Source organism: Sinohyriopsis cumingii, chromosome 1, assembly GCF_028554795.1.
Source record: "Sinohyriopsis cumingii isolate HCF-2022 chromosome 1, ASM2855479v2, whole genome shotgun sequence".
Taxonomy (NCBI): Eukaryota; Metazoa; Mollusca; class Bivalvia; order Unionida; family Unionidae; genus Sinohyriopsis; species Sinohyriopsis cumingii.
Window position 1 is genome coordinate 97828942 of NC_142961.1, and position 24018 is coordinate 97852959.

At 37.4% G+C, this 24018-nt stretch overlaps 1 protein-coding gene across 6 annotated transcripts in view; it reads right to left on the bottom strand.

The window, feature by feature from the left end:
• Positions 1–24018, bottom strand: part of LOC149807406 (uncharacterized) — a 223339-nt gene that overhangs the window by 163441 nt on the left and 35880 nt on the right. For all 6 annotated transcript variants that reach the window (XR_016422584.1, XM_089966453.1, XM_089966445.1 and 3 more), the window contains one exon: positions 20882–21005. Coding sequence is in view for 5 of the 6 variants with exons in the window: in XM_089966453.1 (XP_089822579.1) it covers positions 20882–21005 (124 nt within the window). In the remaining variant the exon portion in view is untranslated. The remainder of the gene's footprint in view (positions 1–20881; positions 21006–24018) is intronic.

Sequence of the window (24018 nt, forward strand, 5' to 3'; positions counted from 1 at the left end):
AATAAGCAGGAAAAACAAGACAGACTGTGATTTGCTGGTGCATTATGCTAAGGCAGAGCACAGGATCTTTGTTGTTTGCAGTTTGACTCAACTTATAGGCAAGTATACATGGTAAGACTTTTGCTGCTTGAAAGAGAATTTGAAGAAATACCAGTCACTTAAAGCCACGTCAACTGGCATCCATTTCATGACAAAAATGTCTACCATATATTTTGTAATAAAATTCTGTCAAAAACTAATTACAGCCAAAGGGTAATGAATTAAATAAGCCCAGGATTAAGGTTATCTTTGCATGCCATGTCACAAACAAAGCATGCTACCAGAAAAGTTTTTAAAAACTTCAATTTCAAGATTTTAGTGTATATGCCACTAAAATTGTACCACTAATGAAATATCCGTATTATCAAAAGTTTATTAAACAACTTTACAAAATTGTTACCAAATACCAAAGGATGTAAACAATGGATCATTAATATAGAAAATAAGATGCAAGTCTGTGTCTAAGTTTTATTACATAATTCACACATTACATCCATTGAACAAAAGAATAGAGCTATTAGTAATGGATGCATTGCAAAGGGTTGTACTCACTTAAAAAATTGTACAGTAGCAGCAGAGAAAGTGAATCCCACAAAGTATTTTGCTTGAAAGAGCCTTCTATCGAGAACATTTTAGATAGAGATATTATTTTTCACAAAATAAACCCTTCTAGTCAGAAAAACATGACAAAATAGGCTTTCTCTGCTGATTAGAAGGGTTATCTCATGAAAATATCTACCTATACAACTATTTCTGTTAGCACAGGGGTATCTCGCGAAAACACTCGGTGGGTCGTCATTTTCTCTGCTGCTGTGTGAAAGTCCCTGGCAGGGTTTGCCTGTCGTCGCCGTGCTGTCTAGTTAAAAATTGTATCTAACCTAACTTGATATCATGTTCGAGGATCATGTAAATTTATCGTTACAAATCCGTGTGGTTTTGCCTGAGCACGACTAAAGAAATTTCTAAATTTATTTATGTCCATGTAGCTGCTGCACCAAGTCTGATGTATATTTCGTAACCTGTGTATGTCAACGCCGTTGAACAGTGCAAGAATGTTACAGTTATCTCTGATCACTTTCGGAATTTGTGTATATCATTGAGTTACATAAATCACATCCACGTTTTTATGCCTGCCGCGTGAGAATATCCTGGCAGGGTTTGTTTGTTTGTCCAACATCACATCGTCGTACACAACTAAATTATTGATGCTCCCGTCAATATCATCGATACCCGGCGACTCATCGATGTCAGTAATAAATTCAATAATATCATCACCATCGTTTATCGACGCTGCATTCTCGTTAAAATCTTTTAACACGCTGTAGCATCGCTGATCGTCCACAGATGGAGCTACCAAATACAACTTATCCCACTTCATCCACTTCATTATTAAATTAAGTAACAACTGCGTCTTACCCGACCCAGATGGGCCTATAATAATCATTCGAATTGAGTTTGGTAGCACTGAGTTATGTTTGATTGGCTCTCGTCATTTTGTAGCAGAAAAGTCAGTGATCTCCATTAGATATATCATAAAATAATATGGATTTATATTGTGTGAAATGTAGAACACGTACCCCAACTGCAGATATAACAACCACTACAACAAAAAATAATTGATCTGCGCTTACAGGCAAGTGTGAACGATGCGGTACAGCGAAGTCCAAATTTATTTAAAAAAAAGGAGGTGATATCGTAGCCAAGTTAACAGCGCTGCCAGGAGCTCCGTGGGCTAAATACCCAGGAGAAAAACATCTTCCAGGATATAATTACTGTGGTCCTGGAACCCGACTTGATATCAGACTTAATGACCAGAATCAGCCCAATCCAGGTGAATATCCGATAAATGCTATTGATAAGGCGTGTCATGCTCATGATGTAGCTTACTGAAGTAAGGATTTGCAACAGCGCCATCTTGCGGATGTGAAATTAATTCATGCATTAAATGCCATCACTGATAAATCTTTCAAAGAAAAGTTAGCATGCTGGTTAATAAAATCTGCAATGAAAGGTAAATTAGCGCTAGGTGCTAGTATATAATGGAGTCGATTTATTATTCCCCAAAGGAATATTGGAGAGGTAGCGCAGCAATTAGTAAACTCACTGAAGCAGTGAAAGTTACGAGAGTTACTGCTAAAAATTGGTTATCCAAACAAGCAATATGGCAAATTTATCTACTGCATCCTAAACAAATTCACTTTGCACATTTCAATGTTAGTGTGCCAAATGAGGTTCATCAGGCTCATATATTATTTCTGCCACACAATACTATTAAAATCCGGAGACGTCAAAACACATACAAGTACGCGTTAACTGTAGTTGATGTTGCAAGTAGATACAAAGATGCTGAGCCTTTAACAACTAAAACAGCATCTGAGGTTGCTTCTGCGTTTGAACGAATTTATCAACAAGGTACTGGACCACAGAGTGGTCTGCGATGGCTAAATTTATTACAAGTTGATCCTGGCAAAGAATTTCAGGGCGCAGTATCATCGTTGATGAAGCAACATAACGTTACCATCAGACAAGGGCATACTGAAATTCACCGTGATCAGGCAATTGTTGAGCGATTCAATCGAACACTTGCTGAGCGGTTATTTGGATATCAATACGCGAAGGAATTCATTCAGGACACGAGATCGCACGAATGGGTTGCAAGATTACCAAGCGTGATAGCTGCACTAAATAATGAAATAACTCGAACAACCAACATGAAACCTGCCATCGCGATCACAAAAAAACATATACCTGTACGACGTGATTCTTCAGCACAACCAATACTGGGTAATGTCACTGTAAGATATTTATATGAACCAGGTGAACTTGAAGGCGGTAAACAAAGAATGACTGATCCCATTTGGAGTGTTAACACACATAAGATATCCACCGTGACAAGATCGTCAGGCAGACCAGCAATCTACAGGTTGGATTCAACTGCTCCTCAATGTGGATTCACACGTGAGCAATTACATGTAATTCCCGAGGACACACAATTACCACCCCGATCACTTAACTAGCACCCAAGGCGCTGGTGCCTCTACGTCGATTACACTCAAGACAGGTCAACATCACATTATCGCGTGTATGACCACGACTTTTATCTTTTCTATCTACGGTAAATTGTCTTGGATTATTACTCGAATACTGCCATAGCATTATACAATTACAGCTCGCGCAGTGATTATTCTGCTATTGTTTCAGCGCAACAACGAAGGCATCGTCGATTATTTTTTTTGTCGCTTTGTTTGTAACCGGTTTTTTTCTTATTATGTCGCTGTTGTTTTCATTATTAATTTTATCAGCTATTGAATCTTCCAAGACAATTCTTCGCAGTTGAGATATTCTTCTGACTCTGGACACAGCCAAGTAGACTAAGTTTGACCATTCGATTCGATCATCAACAATCCAGACAGTTGTATCACTGATAGTTAGCCCTTGAGATGAATGTATCGTCATTGCGTATCCCAGCGTCCACGGGGATTTGTTCATTTTTAGTGCATCTTTGACAGCATTAATATCAACTAGCACAATATAATTCAATACTAAATTCTGTTTCCTTGACTCTGCCCCAGGAATATCAACATCTATATTCTGTAACTGCGTATCAGCTGGTCTATAACATAACAGCACTGGCAGCATTGAAAACTTTTCTTGTTGTAACTGAAATAGCTGTTGTTGAAGTGTGTCTCTATCTTTCTACTTGCCACTATCAAATCATCTGGTTTCCACACGCTCCAAAAGACGCTCATTGAAGTTTCAGGAATCATCTCGCGCATAATTTCACATTGAATTTTATTCGGTTGTAATCTGATTAATGTTTTAAATTCCTTCAACGTTGCATCAAGTGCTCTATGATCATCAGACACTTCTTCATAATAATCAACAAAATCTTTCAACCACGAATGTGGAGATACACCGACAAACGGAGGTGGCTGACCGTGATCGCCACACATTATCACTGCAGTATTCGCTGTTAGCAGCCAATCAAGAAATGTTTTTAACGTTTCCAATGGCACCATACATATCTCATCACAAATTATTTTCTCCGGAATATATTTTGTTCCCATTCGATCTGACGTCCACACACCGCCACTGTATTTGAAAAAGCTGTGATAAGTACAAGAATTGACTCCTCGTTGTTTCATCTCCCTGGCAAGCCTGTGTATAGGTGTTAGCACAATCATATCTGAATTTCGAAATAATTCAATCGCTCGAGTTGTCTTGCCAGAGCCACCTGGCCCATTTAAATAAACAGTTTTGTGTCTGGTGATTGGATCAAACACAGATGGTGCGTTAGACATTTCTGATAATTCTGATTTCCAATAATTATCCTTAATTGTAACATCAGCAGATTCACAATATTCATGTAACATCTCCACTTTTATTCTCCACGAACTCCATGATTCATCGTAAAAGTCTTCGACTTTCTTTGTAAAACGAGCCAGTGATTCTAAATATCTTTTATTGATATAAAATGAATCCGTTGCAACTCTAACTGCGGTGTCAGGAAATCGATTTATCATTGATAGCAAATTTATAGAAACATAAGCCAGCATCGAAGATCTTAGATGTGTGCATTGAGGCGATTCCCCGTCGATATAACTTACAATTGTGCCCAACTTTTTCCCGTCAGACAAGAGCGCATCCTCCCGATTACAAAATATATTTCTCGCAACGGCATCAGCAATTATAAAATCTAATTCAGCATCATCGATAATCAGTTGCGAGTGATGTAGTTTATGATCATATGCAGCACCTTGAGTAAATTTACCGATTATTCTTCGTCCGAGATCTTTTGCTATTTTTTCACTATTGCTACGTTTGATCTTGAGAACTTTAGGAGCCTCACCGATAATGACATCCATGGGAGTATTTGGACTCTCTCGTGCATACTCGCTAATAACTTCATCGAGACTGATACGCTCCGGTGTTGGTAACCAAACTGAGGTCTGCGGTCGATATGATATGATTGCTTCACTGACAGTCAACGATACCAGTATTCGGCTGTCAAGCATATATCGCAATAACACTATTGGTACCCAGCGCTTTTCACTGAAGTGTCTGCCAAATCAAACATAACAGCACGGATGAAGTCTCGCAGTGAATTCAAGCGATGTCACACAAGCAAGTCCTGTCAGGTCAAAGTCGGGTAAAGGACCGTTTATAGCAACTCGTGTCATCGAGTTCGTGGGATGTCCAAATCGCTTAAAGTATTCGCGACACTCGCCCATCCCGAGAAAGCTTCCCGAATAACACGCAATCATATCCACGGAAATCATATCCCGGTAGTCATACCGGGTATTCCACAGCCCGCCATGCCCATACTCGACACAACTTAATTGTATATCCGAGAGAAACTGACTTCGGGTTGGTGTCCATGAATTTCTTTCTCTTGCTGTGAGAAGCGGCAACACTCGGAATTGTAAAACAATTAACCAGTAACTGCTCAGTGTTTTTAAAATCTTCGATTTTCATATATTTCTCTGCGAGTTTTTTCATTTGTTGTTGCAACAACTCCGTCCGGTATAATTCACCGTTGGGTTTTACAAATTGATCATACTCAGAATCTTTGGAGCTTTTAAACAACCACATCGATACAGGGTCGGTTTTGCTTATCTGCTTGATAGCATCAAATATATTTCCCAAATAATATTTCACAACACGATCCCGCAGAAATATCGTAACTGCGTTAGTCCAAGCATAAGCGTTATGATCAATGATATTTATTGGAGCCCCATATTGATTATATTTCGATTTGTATAATACTTCCTTTGTTATCGTTGTTACGGTTATGGGAAATCTTAATGTGCTTTCTAGCTTGGCAACATCATTTATTGACGCTCCTGTGTGTTTGACCCGCTCAGCCCATGCTGCTATCTTGGACTGTCTTAACGCAGTCAAACCATTTCCGCGCATCGCATTTTTAAAATGTTCCATTACTCGCTCGACTACACAATTCAGTCCCAATGACATAGTCATTGACGAAGTCGTCAACGACATAGTCGTCCTCATCAGGGTGAGTTTATCAATTTTTGGTTTTTTTTATTGGATAGATTCCATAAATGACTGCGGTCACAGGATATGCTCAAGCATAATATGGTTTATCAATACCGGTCAGCATTCCTGGTTTGGAATCTTTACTTAACAGAATGGTCTTTCCGCTAGCAAGAACAGGGTCGAGTTTGTCACGGATAATCCATGTATCAGAATCTGCTTGCACAATAAATTTTATTCTGAAAAAATATTTCCGACCACCTTGATGTTCATCAAGGGTGAGATAATCAATAATTGTTTTTGCTCGTGCATCATTCATTGCAGCATCGATGACTTTGTCAACGACATTGACAGAATCGTCACAGATAATTTTAAATGATGACCACATGTGAGATGCGCCGTCGTCGCAGAATTCTTTTCTGGCATTCCTGATAATATTAAATAGATCAGTCAGGGATTGTCGTCGTAAGTCCCGGGTTAGTCTGTCAAGATCGAATCTCCCGGCGCCAACTGCAGATAACCTCAAAAACTCCTCCATATTATATTTAAGACAAATATTTAAATAAGAAATATTATATATACAAATGAATAATTGCAAGTGGTTAAAAGTTGGATCTGTAACAGTCTGTAATAAGTCCTGCAGGAAGGAATTCTGCGGTGAACACCTACAAAGCATCAAACCAGGAAGCACAGGACCTATACCATGCCTGCGATGTGGTATTGGGGTCAGAGGTAAAACGCAGTTATGTGCAATGTGCGGAGGAAAGCGATACCGTGAACTCAAACGATATTACAATAAAAAAAATAATGGAGATGCGCTGAAATCCGAGCATGATTATATAACTAAGTTTTCAGACAAATTATAAATTAGACAAATATATTATTACATAAATGAATCAAGAATTTGTCCCACATCCAACCATTAAAAATTACGAAGCATCTCGCGAGGGAATAGTCAGAAATAGCAGATTGAAAAAACCAGTTGGTGTTGTTAATAATGCTGGTTATCTCAGATTTACTGCTGGAAAGAAACATTATTATAATCATAGGTTCGCGTTCAAGTGTTTCCATGGAATAATCAAAGACGGTCTTGTACTTGACCACGTTGATGGACAGAAACTTAATAATAATTTATCCAATTTAAGAGCTGTGACGCAAAGCAAAAATTGTAGAGCTGGTAATACTGGCTGTAACAATAAAAGAGCCAAAGCAATTTTATCCATAAATTTAGATACGAATGAAGAAAAAATATTTCAATCGATGTACGAGGCTGGCAAGTATTTTGATATTCACAGATTCTCAATACACTCCGTGGCGAAAAATATAACCAAATCCGCGCTGTCAAAAAATAATCAGAAAATTGTTTTTCATTATCACTAAAATCCTAGGATTTTTCAAACGGAGATAACTCCGTTAGGCATATCTCATGCAATTAGTTCCCTCCCTTTGTGCAATGTCATTACAGGTAAATTTATCGAGCGCGGCTTAGCGGTATATTCTTTACAGGTAACACAACGAGCAGATGGTTTTCTGTGTATAAGGAAGTAAATAACTTCCCTTTATTCCTTAATAAAGTCAAGAATGATTTTATCGTAGACAAAGGTGTAATTGTCTATTTATCTTTTTTTTCACAGATGAAATCTTTATTTTATTACACTTGTTCGGGGTTATGGTTCATCTGTATTTTTTCTGCCATTATATTTAAGAAAACAAGCACAAAATCCCGAGTGAGCTATTTTTGAGCTTCCAAGTATCAGTCGGTTTATATACGATACGATCCTATTAGAAGACGGAGTCTTCGAAGTTCAACAGCAATCAATACCATCTCGTCATATCCGCTCATGGCAGATGCTTTTTGCGTCCATCCAGGGGTTGATTTTCGGGATGGTATTGTCCAGCTGTTGAGTGTAGAAAAATGACTCCGTTAGGATAAGTCGTCTTACTATCTGTCTGTGCCGTCCTTAGTTACTATATGTTGTGCTGTCCTTAGTTACTACTATATGTCTGTACAATACTACTGTGTAAGCTTGCTAAAATGCGGTGGCAATTTAGAAGCTTTACAGATGTAAATACTATATGTCTACAATACTACTGTGTAAGCTTGCTAAAATGCGGTGGCAATTTAGAAACTTTACAGATGTAAATACTACTGTCCTAGGATAAGTTAGAATTAAGTTATATAGTGTAAAATACTACTGTAAACTTGCTAAAATGCGGTGGCAATTTAGGAGCTTTACAGATGTAAATACTACATGTTGTGTGTTGTCCCTATATGAACCTGCTAGCATATCATTCAGGTAAGCAAGGGGTTCAATACGGGGAATGTCTCATCGCTCGCAAACACACGCTCTGGGCTCTCTAGGCTGTTATTTGACAGGTTAGCGGCTCACATGGGGGTCGTGTTTCCGCTCCTGAGTTTGGTAGCCTATCATCTGATAAGCTAAAGGCTCAAGGAGATGTGATGTCTATTTTTTTTTCTTTTAAATATATAATATTTATATATATATGAATTACGAAAATATCAATAATGTGATTGCTGCTATTAAAAAATTAGAAGAACAAGGATTTAATATATCACTAAATCCTGAAACAATTCTGTCTGATTTTGAATCATTATATGAAGCTAAATGCGCAGGGCGTTATATTCTTCCTGCTCAATATCGATTCATAAAAAAAAAAATAATTTGTATAAATCGCTGGCCACAGTAGAAGAAGCACAAGTAAATGAATTTGTTTCACTATCTTGTGCAATTGAAAAGATTAGGTTGGCATTGGCAGCCGAGTATGAAATGAAAAAGATAATAAATACTCGGGTTAGAAAATTAAAAAATTGTATGTCCCTTGACAAAGTCAAGGATGATGAAATCAATGACGAAATCACTGACAAAGTCACTGACGAGGAAGTAAATACCTCACCCTGATGAAATCAGGGATGAAGTCAAGGATTTTACTTGGAAGTCAAGTACTTGGAAATGAAATCGAAAGTAAAAAAAATATATTACTTTTTTTTTACTTCCTTGACAGAGCCAGCGCGACAACAAAGTCCCTGGACAACAAGGTCCTGGACAACAAAATCAAGATGACGAAATCAAGGTGATTAGTTGGTCGGGTTCAATGCAGGAGTGTGCATAATTGAGAATTTATTACTATTGCGGTAATATGCTCGCGTCTGAGATTATCTAACTGTTGCTGTGTTAGTAAGAAATCTTCTTCTCCGTATTCATCAATAAGCAATTTAACGTTAATTTCTTCTTGTGCAAATGCAGCCTTGACTGCTTGCTCGAGTGCTTGTTTGTCATACACGAAAACATCTGTGTGGTGATACATATTTAAGATTTATATAAATCTAATCTAATCTACGATCTAAATATGCGTATATACTCAAGGATTTGATGTATATCGCAATGTGCGATCACAACATGATCTTTTATCAATACTTGCAGTTGTGCATCAGTCAGTATAAAATCGTCATGACTGTATGTATCAACAATTATTTTTTCCGGGGTAACTTTTCCGGTTTTGACAGCGCTATCACGAAGTTCTTTATTATGTATGAAACATTTCACGCGGTGATACATTATATGATACTTGCTTGATTAATTGTGGAAATCCTAAAAATCTTCAATTTTCAATATATTTTTTTATTGTTTAAAATAATTTATTGAAATATTTTTTATGTTGACGGTGACATTACTGCTGTCGTTGTCAGTGACATCACTGCTATCGTTGTCGTTGTCACTGACATCACTGCTATCATCAATGAAATCATCATCGCATTTTTTCTTCAGGGACATTATTATAATATAATATTATTAATTGAAAAATCGTTTTGCGATTGAAAGTTGAAGACTTCCGCGATTTTTACTAGTAAAGTGAAATGCACGAGTCATGTTATATTATTGTTTAAAATATTTTTTATGTTGACGGTGACATTACTGCTATCATCATCGTTATCAGTGACATCACTGCTATCATCATCGTCGTCAGTGACATCACTGCTATCATCATCGTAGTCAGTGACATCACTGCTGTCATATCATCGTTGTCAGTGACATCACTGTTATCATCAATGAAATCATCACCACATTTTTTCTTCAGGGACATTATTATAATATAATATTATTAATTGAAAGTCCCAAAAATCGAAGATTTTTAGGACTTGGAAATCCTCAGGATTTCACAAGGAGACTAATATGTAGTGTTTCATTTCGCAAATCAAGGGGATTTCCAGACTGGTCTGTCAGTGTGAAATTTATTCTGGTCAGCCATGGATTATGACATCGTAGATAGACCGGATTGATCGACTCTTGCACAATCAGAAATCCAGGTGGTTCTTTCGGAGTAAATGAATAAAGAATAAATCCTTGCTGGGCTTGATTTGATAATGTCGTGTCTGTGCTGTAACTGCCATCGATGACATCACACACAAGATTGACCGCGACCACTGAAGTTATATTTACGATGCCCGGGGATACATGCCGGCCTTGCCCTTCGGTGTTATTGTTATGTCTGAGGACAGTTGGCTCCAGTAGTGTTTTTCTGTGTTGTGCGAGTATGTCATCGAAGGATTCATTGATGAGGTCGGTGACGGATTTTCTTAGCTCGGGCACGTTATATCCGGGAAACTTAAAATTCGGCAGCGTTGCTTCTGTCAGCGAGTAATCAGTTAGAAATTTTTGCTTAGGACCGGTTTTATCGTTAATTATTTCCTGAACTGCTCGCCGGTTAATATATTCCATGTCTGCGGCAAGCTGATTTAATATTTCAATCCGCATGATAATTTTGCTGCGTGAACCAGTTATATCGAAAAGATGTTCCTGGAAGAGCTGTCGTAGCTGCGTTAGTTGTGTTTTATGTAATTGATTAATTTCCCTAAAATATTCAATAATATTGCTTAGTCGAAGAATGGAAGTAAGAGTTCCTCCTGGGACAAGAGGTCTTCCTCGGGGATCTCGTACGTGAATAAATCTCCAATGAATATCGTCCTTGCTGAAATAATCAATCCAACCACCCGGCGATGCACTTTTTATATCATCAAGACGTTGTTTGTATAACGATGTAGTTCCGTGATATGACTGTGTGTCAGTGATATAATCAGACTTTTTAGGCACTGGTGGTATTGGTTGTGCCAGTGGAGCGACTTCAGGCCATCCTAACACTGTTCTGATTGAACTATTATATATATCAACGGCGTAGTCTGGGGTGTTTATTTCGATCGCGGATGACAGCGTTGGCTCATGAACAGTTATTGCTATTTTGGATTCCTTTGTTGTAATATTTTTTATTCAACGTTGTAATTCCTCATTGATTTCTTCGATTTGATAAGACCCGGTTGGTAACCGAATGACATTCCAGTCTGGCATGCCATTGGGTTTATTTTTATATGCAAACACAAACAAATTATTTGCTGGCAATCCACCAAACGATTTTGATCTGATATTGGGCCAATTGTGATATACTCATAATTGTGCTAACGCAATCTCGCTTACTGGAATCGCAGTTGGAAAATTAATACTGAATTCTGGCTTAGTTGAGGTTACTGTTAACAAAGATGTTCGTGCCGGGCTTGTATTTGCGACTATCTGCTGAAGTAATTCTGTCATTATTTATCTGCTGTCGTTTCAAATCGAAGTTCTTTGTGTAATTGTTGTACACCCCTGCCATTTGCACAAACTCGAAATCTGACATTGTTGTATCGTCAAGGCTGGATGATATCAACGACGACAATTTCGAGTAGGTGCTTGTGGCCGCGCTGTTTAACTTTTCATATTCGTGCTATTTTGTTAGCGCACACGAGGATATTTTTTTCGCAATTATATTAGCAACTCCTGCAATTGTCATTGATGTTGAAATTGTGATTATAATCGCGATTGCAGTTGTCACTGGTGTCAGCGCTGATAATAGCACCCCAGTAGATGCAACTACCGCAGATACCGAATACACTATTGTGTCTAACATGGTTACACGCCGTTTGTATTTTTTTATCTTTGTTGCGCATTTGTCAATAGTATCTTTTAACTCTGAATGCCATTCGCGTACTTGATCGTATCTATATTGCTGCGCATTTAATGGCTCTGTCATTAGAGTTGTCGTTGATGCCATTTTATTATTTTACGCGGTAACCAATTGAGGCATTTCAGCTACAAATTCCAAACACCACCAGTAAGATGTTGCGGTTAATTTCTTGTCAGCGGCTTTAAGTATAAATGTTTCTTTGGTTTCCTTGTTTAATATGACAGTCACAACCCCGGAATACTTATCAGTGGAATGTCTCCAGGGATATGTTGTGAAGATTTCAAATTTAGCGGCACTGAACACAGACAGTCTATACACGCCAGTGGCTGTTGCTGTATATTTGATAGTATTATTTTGTTTGGCCCATGTTGCTAATCCCGATGATACCGTGTATACTATGTTGGTGATATGCCTGGCAGTAACTCCAGTGGGGACTTTAATCAAACTAGTTTTGCTAACGATCTCAGGAATCCCCGCTACGATGTTTTGCTGTGTTTATTTGATCGTGTCAATGTGATTTTGTATCATCAAGATTTGATCTGAAATACTTCTATCTGTTCTGACTACACCTAACCGGGTATTAATCACGTTGACATCGCTGGCGTTACCAGTAAGTTTTTGTTTGATATCAGAAAGTTTCATGTCGATGACAGGAGGAGTTTCAAAGAACTCATCCGTGGCATCATCGGTTTTTTGAAAGTTTCTTCGAAGTCTTGTAAACGCGTTTACATGAACATCATACTCGGCCCGCAACGTGGTTAGTTTAGCGTCAACGGCGCTAGCGCTTGCGTCAACATATTGCTTGTTTGCGGCATCTTCCGGGGATGTTGGATCTCTTAAAACCACTATTTTGTTGCCGTTCATGCTGAGTTCACCTGTCATTGTATCACCGGTCTTCGCTACACGTTCCCCTGCAGCTTTTTGCGTATCATCTCGGAGAGCTGCAATTGATATGAGTGAATCTCTGATTTTTCCGCTGTCGGTAAACACTGCAATGTTACCCGGGACAGCTCCAATAACCCTACAAATTATTTCATGCCATTTGATATCACTGGTTTTTAGTTTTCTGTGCCGGTCCTGAAAAATAACAACCTCATCTGGGTCTATCCCGCTCAGACTTAAAAGATTATCGATTTCATCTTTGGTCGCATATTTTGATAAATCCACATCGGCGCCTTTTTTTGTCTTTGTTTCGAGAAGAGATCTTCCGTAAATATCAACCATTATTTCATAGGAAACTGTTTAAATCAACCCATGGTATACTCGTGCACGATTTTGTGAGGAGAAATCTTTGATTTCGATATCGCATCAAGAACATTTAATACTTCATGGCCACATATCAGAGGATCGGTCAGTGTTTGTGTTGGTAATGTTGAATACCAAACTTTCCCTGTCAGGGGAATGTTTTTTGTATATCGAAGAAATTCAACTGGTGGTGCTAACCCATACAAATCAAAATAGATAATTCCACGTGGATTGATCGCGTAAGCAACCCAGTGAGTTCCTGGACCATCGCTGTTATCAAGATTAATAATTCCGGTTTCTGGATTATTTGGTTGTTGTGGTAATTGATCTCTCATAAAGACGCCTCTGACATTTTTTATATTTAATTGTTTAACAGCATCGAGCAAATCAAAATTTGACATCGGTGTCAAAACACTTAGAACCATTTTGGGTACCATGATGGCGGAGTTCCTGGGAGTCTTAGCCCTCGTCCCTTTTTTTGTATCCTTTTCCTGTGGCTTTCTTTAGTGCTATTCCAGCAGCGGTTCCAACTGCTCCTAATGTAGCGGCTTTAGCGACTGCAGGGGCAGCAGCAGCTATCAATGCTGGTATTGCTGCGAGAAGTGGAAATATACCACCAGTTTTAACCATATCTTTGACCGCGGCTGGAGAGAAATCAAGTCGAACTCCAGTCGCTGCTTGTTTTGCTTTATTAAAATGTTTTAGTTGGGTTTTAGTCAACGATAACTTGTTTGGACCGCCAGTAATCTGATCATTTTTAGTGTTATCGTTGTCCCACATGTGCTCGCGTTTTTCGATTGTAATTTCTTAGCCTGTCCAGGAGTCAGAGTGACATTAACGTGACTGTATGACATTTTATTTAATACGAGATTGATCTAATTGTTTACATGTTTTGTACTGGTGCATCAGCGAATATCATTCGGCCACCAGCACCTTCAAGCAACACTGCTTTGTCGGAAAGTATGATCGCGATTGCTCTGTAATTAGCTATAGCTCCTACGTCTCTATTCACAGTAGCCCGAAAGTGTATATCAACAACAGACTGTCTGGTTAAATCAAGATGCTCTAACGAGAAGTAATAGATTCGATAATGATATAAAATCCAATTGTGATATTTGCAAACCAGTATCGATATTTAGATCACGCGCTAGATATTTTGTCAATCGTTGATATGCACGTGCAACATGATTATTACCAAAATCTAACAGTATGTTCTCAGACGGTTCTTGATGCCCATTTATTCTCAGAGAAACGTCAGTGATACCAAGTTGATCAATCCTGAAGAGCAATGAAAATATGTCGCGGCGCGGCAACCCCCTGTTGTGATGCTATATGCCATGTGAATAAACCGTTATTGGTACTTTGAGCACTATCTGTGGTTGTTGTAAGCCACGATAACAACACTTTACCACCTTGATCCATAAAAGAAAGCAGTCGCTGTTCTTCAGTAATTGCAGGAGTCATTACTGGCATCCACAGTGATAGTTTTGTTATGTTTACCTTACCAGCGTCGCCTAGAGGTCGCCATAGCGCATCATTGTTGTTGGCTTTTCTAACAAGCACGACCGTATGTTTTGCTCCAAAAATTACCTTTCTGACATCTCTGCAAAATTCAAAGATGTGCAACAGCGGAATGGCACATGAAAAATTTCTACGATTACCTTTCAACATTTGTCTACGTGCAGCGAAACCTAAATTAAATTCTGTATTAGCGCTAATAATCATGTCTTCCACATCGATATCAGCAGGATTAGGAGCAGCACAGTTTTTTGGTCGTCTAATAATAAATTGATCACTGTTAGGATGATTAGAAGTATCTTTGGCAAACATCATTGACGGACCAGATGATCTTGTATAATCATCAGAATATCTTACTAGACCAATTATTGTTGTAGCAACATCGACATCCTTCTGAATCGATTCAATATTTTTTCCATCAATCATGTAGATAGCACTATCAAACAAGGCCATAATTCTGTTATTGACAAAACCAATTTTAACTGCATCCCCGTATACTGTATCATCTGTTTTTATAATTTCTCCTTCTACTTCAATAAATGCTTCAGCGGGCAGGAAATATCTACTTGTATCTTGAACCTGAAGTTCAATTCGTCCTTGTTTTTTTGGTTCTCGTGCATCATAAGAATAATACTGATAATCACGCACTGATTCATTTTTAAGGACCGGTTTGTCTATGTCGAATGCTGGGTCGGATTCCCGTTTAAACATTTTATTATAAAAGTTATCGTCTAAAATGAAGACCACTTCCCGCCACCAGACTTGTGTTTATTTGTTCAGCCCCTTGATTTATCAACACTGCTAGTTTTTGATTTGCAGCTTCATTTATTACTTTACTAACATTTGTTGGCATATCTGCGGTGGCTGATAATTTTACCGGCGAACCTCTTTGAGGTGGACCCCCCTGGGTTCTGCGTATTAATCGTGCTAGTCTGTCCTTGATTGCCAGGAATGCTTTACTGGCAGCGCTACCAACAGCGCCAGTAGCTTTATCTTTAATAACATCAATGGCTTTCATCGATAATTGTTTTGCGATCGGTATTGCTTTAGGTGCCATCCTCGCAAATAAACCTCGAACAACACCACCAAGTCCGTTTCCATAAGTCATCCTATATACGGGTACTCGTGAATTTACCACCCTGACCCATGACTGGTCTACGATAAGAATTGTGTACGATCATTTTATTTAATTAGTTATTTATTTAACTAGTCGCGGTCCGCAAGTTCATCAATAAGTTCTCGATAGATGTGAGTATCCATGATGCCGCCGCGAAATAATCGCTGACAGATATCAGCCGCTTCATTTATTATTTCTGGTGAGTTATTTCCGGCACGCCTTCCTCCGATGAGAACTTCTAACCGCGATACGTCATTGATGATATTATCAGGACAAATATTTAAACCTTTTCCAGTTTTTGGTTGTTGTCGTACAATTCTCGGGGTGAAAACATCTTGCGGTAAACTTTCAGGAGATGTTGTTAAACCAATTATCGGCGACCTAGTTGGCTCGGATTTTTGACGACGTGGACTTTGTTCAGATGCAACCTCATATTCACCTAACGGGACTAGGTCAGTGTCTATTATCCTCCGCCGTGGTTGTTGCAAAGGTGTAGAAGGTTTCTGCTGGGGGGTTTCTAGTTCTTTTACATATTCACCATAAACTCTTCTTACTTCACCAAGGAGACCTCTGTATTCTAAATCATCGTCTCTGGCTTGTTTTTTGTTTTTATATATACGATATATCCATTTAATAAAATTATCATCGTTTATTTTTTCAAAACCGGGTTTTAAGATACTAGATTTATTAAACATACCAATTAATATTTTTTTGGGCAATTCTTCTCTTGTAGTATTTTTAATATCTTCAGCAAAACCCTCCCTAAATTTTGCAATCAGTCCAATATTTTCCTTTATTGGTTTGGACGCGAGTTCAGTACGAATTTGTCCAATACCTTCAAGTATTTCTTCGCCGATGGGTGGAGGTTGAGCTGCAGCTATATCAGTTGGAAGATCTCGTAAAATCTTTTTTATTTGTTTGGTTCTTCTAGCAATCTTTTCAACCTGCGTAGCGGTTTGTTTTAGCACTGGAAGAATACCTGGTTTTGTTATATCATCCGGATCTCCCAGTAAAGCTCTTTCAGTGACCACCGCAGCTTTTTCAGTAGCTGTTATAACGGGTTTAAATAATTCTTCTGCACCTGTTGCAAATTCAACTTGTGCTTGCTGCCGTGCTTGTAATTTTTGTCTTACTCTATCTCGTACAGGAAGAAATTTTTCAATTGCGGCTAGTCGCTCTCGAGCTAGTCTAGCAGAATGTGCTTCTCCAATGTTGGCCATTATTGTTAACTTAAATTTTTAATTCACAGCAGCAGAAACGGCGACGACAGGCAAACCCTGCCAGGGACTTTCACAGAGCAGCAGAGAAAGTGACGACACCACCGAGTGTTTTCGCGAGATACCCCTGTGCTAACAGAAATAGTTGTATAGGTAGATATTTTCATGAGATAACCCTTCTAGTCAGCAGAGAAAGCCTATTTTGTCATGTTTTTATGACTAGAAGGGTTTATTTTGTGAAAAATAATATCTCTATCTAAAATGTTCTCGATAGAAGGCTCTTTTAAGCGAAATACTTTGTGGGATTCACTCTCTCTGCTGCTACAGTGCCAGAATGAAATAACATGACTTATTGAAATGATTATGTGGAATGAATGAACTCATTCATTGTCTTATTGATACATCCCATGTAAAGATATAAATAACATATATGAATCTGATCATCAAAATCCATAATGCTGTGCCCAAAATGAAGCATACAAGACACATAGATCTATAAATCAACATCCACATCACACTGTATCAGAATATGTAGAATGGTTCTTGAGCTATACTGTGACTGCAAGCAACATCCAACATCCCTTGTGAAGATATGAAATTGACTAACAAGGGCAAAAACTTTGTCCAAAATGGTGTAGATGAGACAAAACTTATAAAATACACATACAAGCCTAAAAGACAATGTTCTTACCAAATTCCATCAGTATGAGAAAAGGTTAAATAGTTCTTGAGCTATGTATTTATTCAGGGGTCTCAAACAGCCTGTGGGCTGCATGCAGCCCACTAAGCCATATCATGTGGCCAAGTCATACCAAAGATGTATAATAATGGTACTTGTGGCTGCCTCACTAGGCAGTCATCATTAAGAGGTTAGTGTTATGACTGGTTGGCCTGGTATCAGGATAATGTGACTGTGGGGGACATCATGCTACTTGTCTGAACCATGATGCCCTAGTGCTAGACATCAATATAAACTGCCACACTGCAGACATCATAGTGATATGACTGAAAAATTGTTAAAGCTATGTTAAAAATCCTAATCACTCACACACACACACACCAAATTTACATTTAAAGACAAGAATAGGCTTAACATGGGGCAAACATTTTCCAAAATGGAGTAGATGAGACTAAACCCATAAAAAGCATATGTAAATCGATGAGACAATGTTCAAACCAAACTGCTTCAGATATGGTGAATAATTTTTTAACTATGCTAGTCACAAGAAATATCCCATCTGACGATAGGAAGTTAATTGTCAGGGGCAATAACTTCATCCAAAATGGAGTTGACAAGAACAAAAAGAAAAAAGCACACACCACATCTGCATATCATTTAGAATATGTTGAACTGTTTTTGGGAAGTGCTGGTTACCTGTAACATTCCATGCGAAGATAAATGTCACAGGTAATTGTCATGAGCCCAAATTCTATCCAAAATGGCATTGGTTAGAAAAACGCATAAAATATACATCAATGTCTATAAAACAAAGTTCATATTTAACTTTATTAGGATATGTTTAATGTATTTTAGCTACCCCATCTATAAGCAACCTCCCATATGAAGATGTAAAGTCAATTATCAAGGACCATAACTTTATTGACATGACAAAACTCATAAATGGCACATCTTGGTTTGTAAGATTATGTACACATCAAACTGGATCAGAATAAGCTCAGAGGTTCCAGAACTCTTTTGGTGAAAACTTAACTGTGTAGAATTAATCATATTTGATAATGTTTTAACTTTTAAATCACATAATAGTAAATATAGAAAGTTAACCTGAAGCTTTCATCCTTGTACATAGGACTTCATCTACAAAATGGTGTATTTTCTACTGACTGTTAACATCACCCAAGGGAATAGAGAGCAATGTTAACAGATTGTCCCAGATATGTGGCAGGACAAAGTTGTGGTTTTATATTATGAAAGTTCCTTATTTGCTAGTGTACCGGTTGATAAGGCTTTGTCAGTTATTCATGACAGATTATCATCCTTTTAAAGAGGACAACACTGTCACCACAAGTAACAAGACTGCTGGAGTTGTACTTATATAGAACATTTTGAGTTGGTAGTGCTCACCACTGCTACCCATCCTTTGGGTTGGTAAATGGTGCAGATATGTGGATGATATACATATCAAGCATTAGTTAGAATATGTAACTGAATTCACATATCACATTATAGCATTGATTCAGATATTACTTTCACCATAGAATGGGAAAAATATGGTGGATTAGCATTTCTGGACACAACACAGTCTGAAACATCAATGGCATGTTGAAAATTACCGTTTATTGTAAACCTATGCATACTAACCAGTACCTTGATTTTGATTCGCACCATCCATAAGATCAAAAATTTGGGGTCATCAGAACACTACATCATAGAGCTCATTACATCTCAGACCCACAGATATAAAACAAAAACTCAATCTGAAAGGTCCATTTAAACATTACAGGCAATTCACCTGACAAATGGTATCCAGTTATTGATACTGGTACAAGTTACAGGGTTTTGGTGGTTGTAAGTGTGAATAGATGGACAGAAGGATTGATATTCAGATGCAAAAGGTGAAGCAAAGCCCTATTTATGTAAATGCAGTCAAAATTTAAGTGTTCCAACCCCCAATGAAAAAGTGAGATTGTTACATATATCTGATTTAATATATATTTATTTTTATTTAATTTGTTTGTTTGTCAGTTTTAAATTTTTTATTTTATGTTATTTTTCTTACATGCTATTGTAATGTAAATATATTCACTGGAGATGAAATTTTTCCATAAAATTGGTTGACCTGAATCATTCTTTGCATAAACACCAGGTGTTGGCCTGGATGCTGACCTTCATTCAAAATTAGTAAACAAAGTTTTATTTTATTTTAAAATGCTTGGTTGTTGTCATGTCATGATGGGACTATGTGGGTTAAGAAGTAAACACTTTTTTTATTTTTATACTGGGAATAAAATCATTGGTCTAATCAAGGCCATATTCTGTGTATGTGATATAAACATGATCACATGACCCCCCCTTCTGATTTCGCAACTTGGGGGAATTTCGAAACTGTGTCTTATGATACAATATAACCTTTGTTTTAGAAAGAGATCTCTCAGTTTTTGGGCTTTTACGCTTGGTATCAAGTTGTTTTCTTTGTTGTTGCCAGATTTTTAGTTAATTATCTTCAGATCATTTGGATTTCAAAAGGATTAATTCTTTATTCTCTGGAAATATTTGAAGAGTGCTCATATAGAACTTTTGGAAAGACATTGCTTACAAATTTAATTTGGATTTCCAACACCAGAGTGCCATTATTTGTATTTCTACAAGGAACTGTAGATAAGCACAGTACTGCCTACAGCATACGTCATCGTCATCCATCTTGGATTTTCCATCTGGATTCGAACTTGAAATTTTTAGAACATTTGTTACTAGGACTTTTGCAAAATAAATTGTGGATTATTCTTAGATTAGTTTTGGATTTGAGTCTTGAAACCGTAAGTTCTTATTTTTTCATTTTTACAGAATTTTTCCAAGGAAATAAATTATTTGTTAAATTTTAAAAAAACTTGTTGTTATCACTCTTTCTGTGTTACTGTTTATTCGAGCCTAAACACATAACAAGATATACGAATATATATAATCTCTCTTCTTTGGCCCACAGGGCAATAAGTAGAAAATATAAAGTTAAAAGTAAACAACTCTGAGTCTCATAAAAGCTAGATCTGAATTGTTTACCTTCCCTCTGTTTTTCCAAGTCTTTATTGCGTAGTTGGAGATACTCCATCTGACGGCCATGATTCTCTGCAAGCTGCCTAATCTGGGAATCCTGATTAGGATTATATCTACGCCCTCCTTCATCCTGAAAAATGCAACATGCAGCTGATCATTATTTTGTTCTACTGAATTGAAATACCAACCAAGCTACTGGTTTCAAGAGCTAGGTTTTACCAACACACTGAGTCATCATTATGCTCTATTGACTTGAAATACCAACCAAGCTATTGGTTTCAAGAGCTAGGTTTTACCAACACACTGAGTCATCATTACGTTCTACTGAACTGAAATACCAACCAAGCTTTTGGTTTCAAGAGCTAGGTTTTACAGACACATTTGGATTCCTCATTATGTTCTATGAAATACCAACCAAGCTATCGATTTCAAGAGCTAGGGTTTACCAACACATCTGGACTTATCATTATGTTCTACTGAACTGAAATACCAACCAAGCTATTGGTTTCAAGAGCTAGGTTTTACCAACAAATTGGGAGTCATCATTATGTTCTATCTAATTGAAATACCAACCCAGTCATTGGTTTCAAGAGCTGAGTTTTACCATCACTATGTTCTACTGAACTGAAATACCAACCCAGCTATTGGTTTCTACTGAAATTCCTGACTTGACCTTAAATGAATACAATATGATTTCATCAAAAACTTTGTTAATTTAAAGACATATATGCATTATTTGATTGGTCAAAGTTAATTTGGATTTTTTTCTCTAAAATCTGATTGATTCTAATTTAAGTCAAGCTGTGAAATCAAGACCAGACTGGCTGAAATTCAAGCCAAGCATATCTGGGGCCTGGGCCTCATGCATTCTCAGAAGATCTCACACTGGAACACTAATAACTTTTATTCAACTACCTTTGCAGCTGACTGTCTTCACAGAAATAAACTGATGAGATACATGGGCAAAATTCATTTGTGGTACAAGCTCCAATAAAAAAAGGTTTTCAACACTTACTCACAAAGTACATGTTTTATCAAATGGACCCAAGATTATGTTGTTTTTTTTAAAAAAAATTACACTTTCATTAATCTCTTGGGCCATTACCTTTGACCTCTGATTATAAGAAAACATGTTTAGTGGTCTTACATAGACAATAAAAATCCAACAATTTATTTCAAGAAGCCATTGTAATATGAAGGCAAGCTGACCATTCAAGAAGCCATTGTAATATGAAGGCAAGCTGAGTGTCACTCTCTTATGAAAGTTTTCAGGAAGCAAAATAACACCTTTTGCTTCATCAGCTAATGAAGGATATACTAAATCTGTAATCGATTTAATGCTAACTTTAATGGAGGCACTTGTAAATAAGACAAACCAAAATAATAATCAAGTAATAATAAGCTCACATGTTCCTTCAGATAGTGTCATACTTGGTTGTAATCAAATACTGCATTCTACATTGTACATCTGCAGTTTATTTTTTCAAAAAGGGCATCTAATATTTTTTCCATTTAAGAGAAGGAAAAAAATACATGGAGAAAAATAATGGAATGAAAACCATAAACTGATGAGGCATTTGACAGGACATGATTGTTATAAGGTTTCATTGTTCTATAGTTTGATTATGCCTAAGTCTCATTCTCCCTCCACAGTAACCAAGGGCTATAATTCACATGCATAAATATAATACTGGCTATAGATAACGTGCGACAAATATCAGGAGAAAAAAATCACTAATCTGAAATTGTGATATTGACAGATAAGTAATGAATTAGAAAGTTGTTGTGTTGTAGGGTTTAACGCCATTTTTCAGCACAAGATTGGCCATACATGGCAGCTAGTATAAATGGTGGAGGAAGAAACCAGGAAACCCCGGAAAGAACCACTAACCCACGAGAAGCCACTGGCAAGCTTTCTCATGTATCCACACTGAGACTCAAACCCACGCAGACAGAGGTGAGATGGCAGTGGTCCGTAACGGTGAGCGCTTTAGACCACTTGGCCACTCTGGGCCCCAATGAAGTGGAAATCAATTTGATCTTGACAATGAACAGATATTTCAATCTAGGCTCACAATGAAAAACTTTCAATGGCTCCAATAATTATGTTTAGGTTTGACCCACAATGAAACATTAATTAGCTGCAGTTCATACTAGACTCACTAACATTAATTGGCTCTAATAATCATGTTAAGGCTCGACTCACTAAAAACATATTAACATGCTCCCAATCATATGTTCTGGTTAAACAAAACATGAAAAACATTAATAGACTCTGATAATTATGTTCAGGCTAGAGTCACCACAAAATACATTCATTGGTTTGAATAATTACCTTCAGGCAAGACTCACCACAAAAAACATTCATTGGTCTGGATAATTATGTTCAGGCTTGGTTTGGATAATTATGTTCAGGCTAGACTCACCACTAAAAACATTCATTGGTCTGGATAATTATGTTCAGGCTAGACTCACCACAAAAAAAAACATTCATTGGTTTGAATAATTATGTTCAGGCAAGACTCACCACAAAAAACATTCATTGGTTTGGATAATTATATGTGCATTCAGGCTTAGCTTGGATAATTATGTTCAGGCTTGACTCACCACAAAAAACATTCATTGGTTTGGATAATTATGTTCAGGCTAGACTCACCACAATAAAATTCATTGGTTTTGGATAATTATGTTCAGGCTTGGTTTGGATAATTATGTTCAGGCTAGAGTCACCACAAAAAACATTCATTGGTTTGGATAATTAGGTTCAGACTAGATTCACCACAAAAAACATTCATTGGTTTGGATAATTATATTCAGGCTAGACTCACCACAGAAAAATTCATTGGTTTGGATAATTATGTTCAGGCTTGGCTTGGATAATTATGTTCAGGCTAGAGTCACCATAAAAAAACATTCAGTGGTTTGGATAATTATATGTGTATTCAGGCTTGGTTTGGATAATTATGTTCGGGCTAGAGTCACCACAAAAAACATTCATTGGTTTGGATAATTATGTTCAGGCTAGACTCACCACAAAAAAACATTCATTGCTTTGGAAAATTATGTTCAGGCTAAACTCAACATGCAAAACATTCATTGGTTTGGATAATTATATTCAGGTTTGGTTTGGAAAATTATGTTCA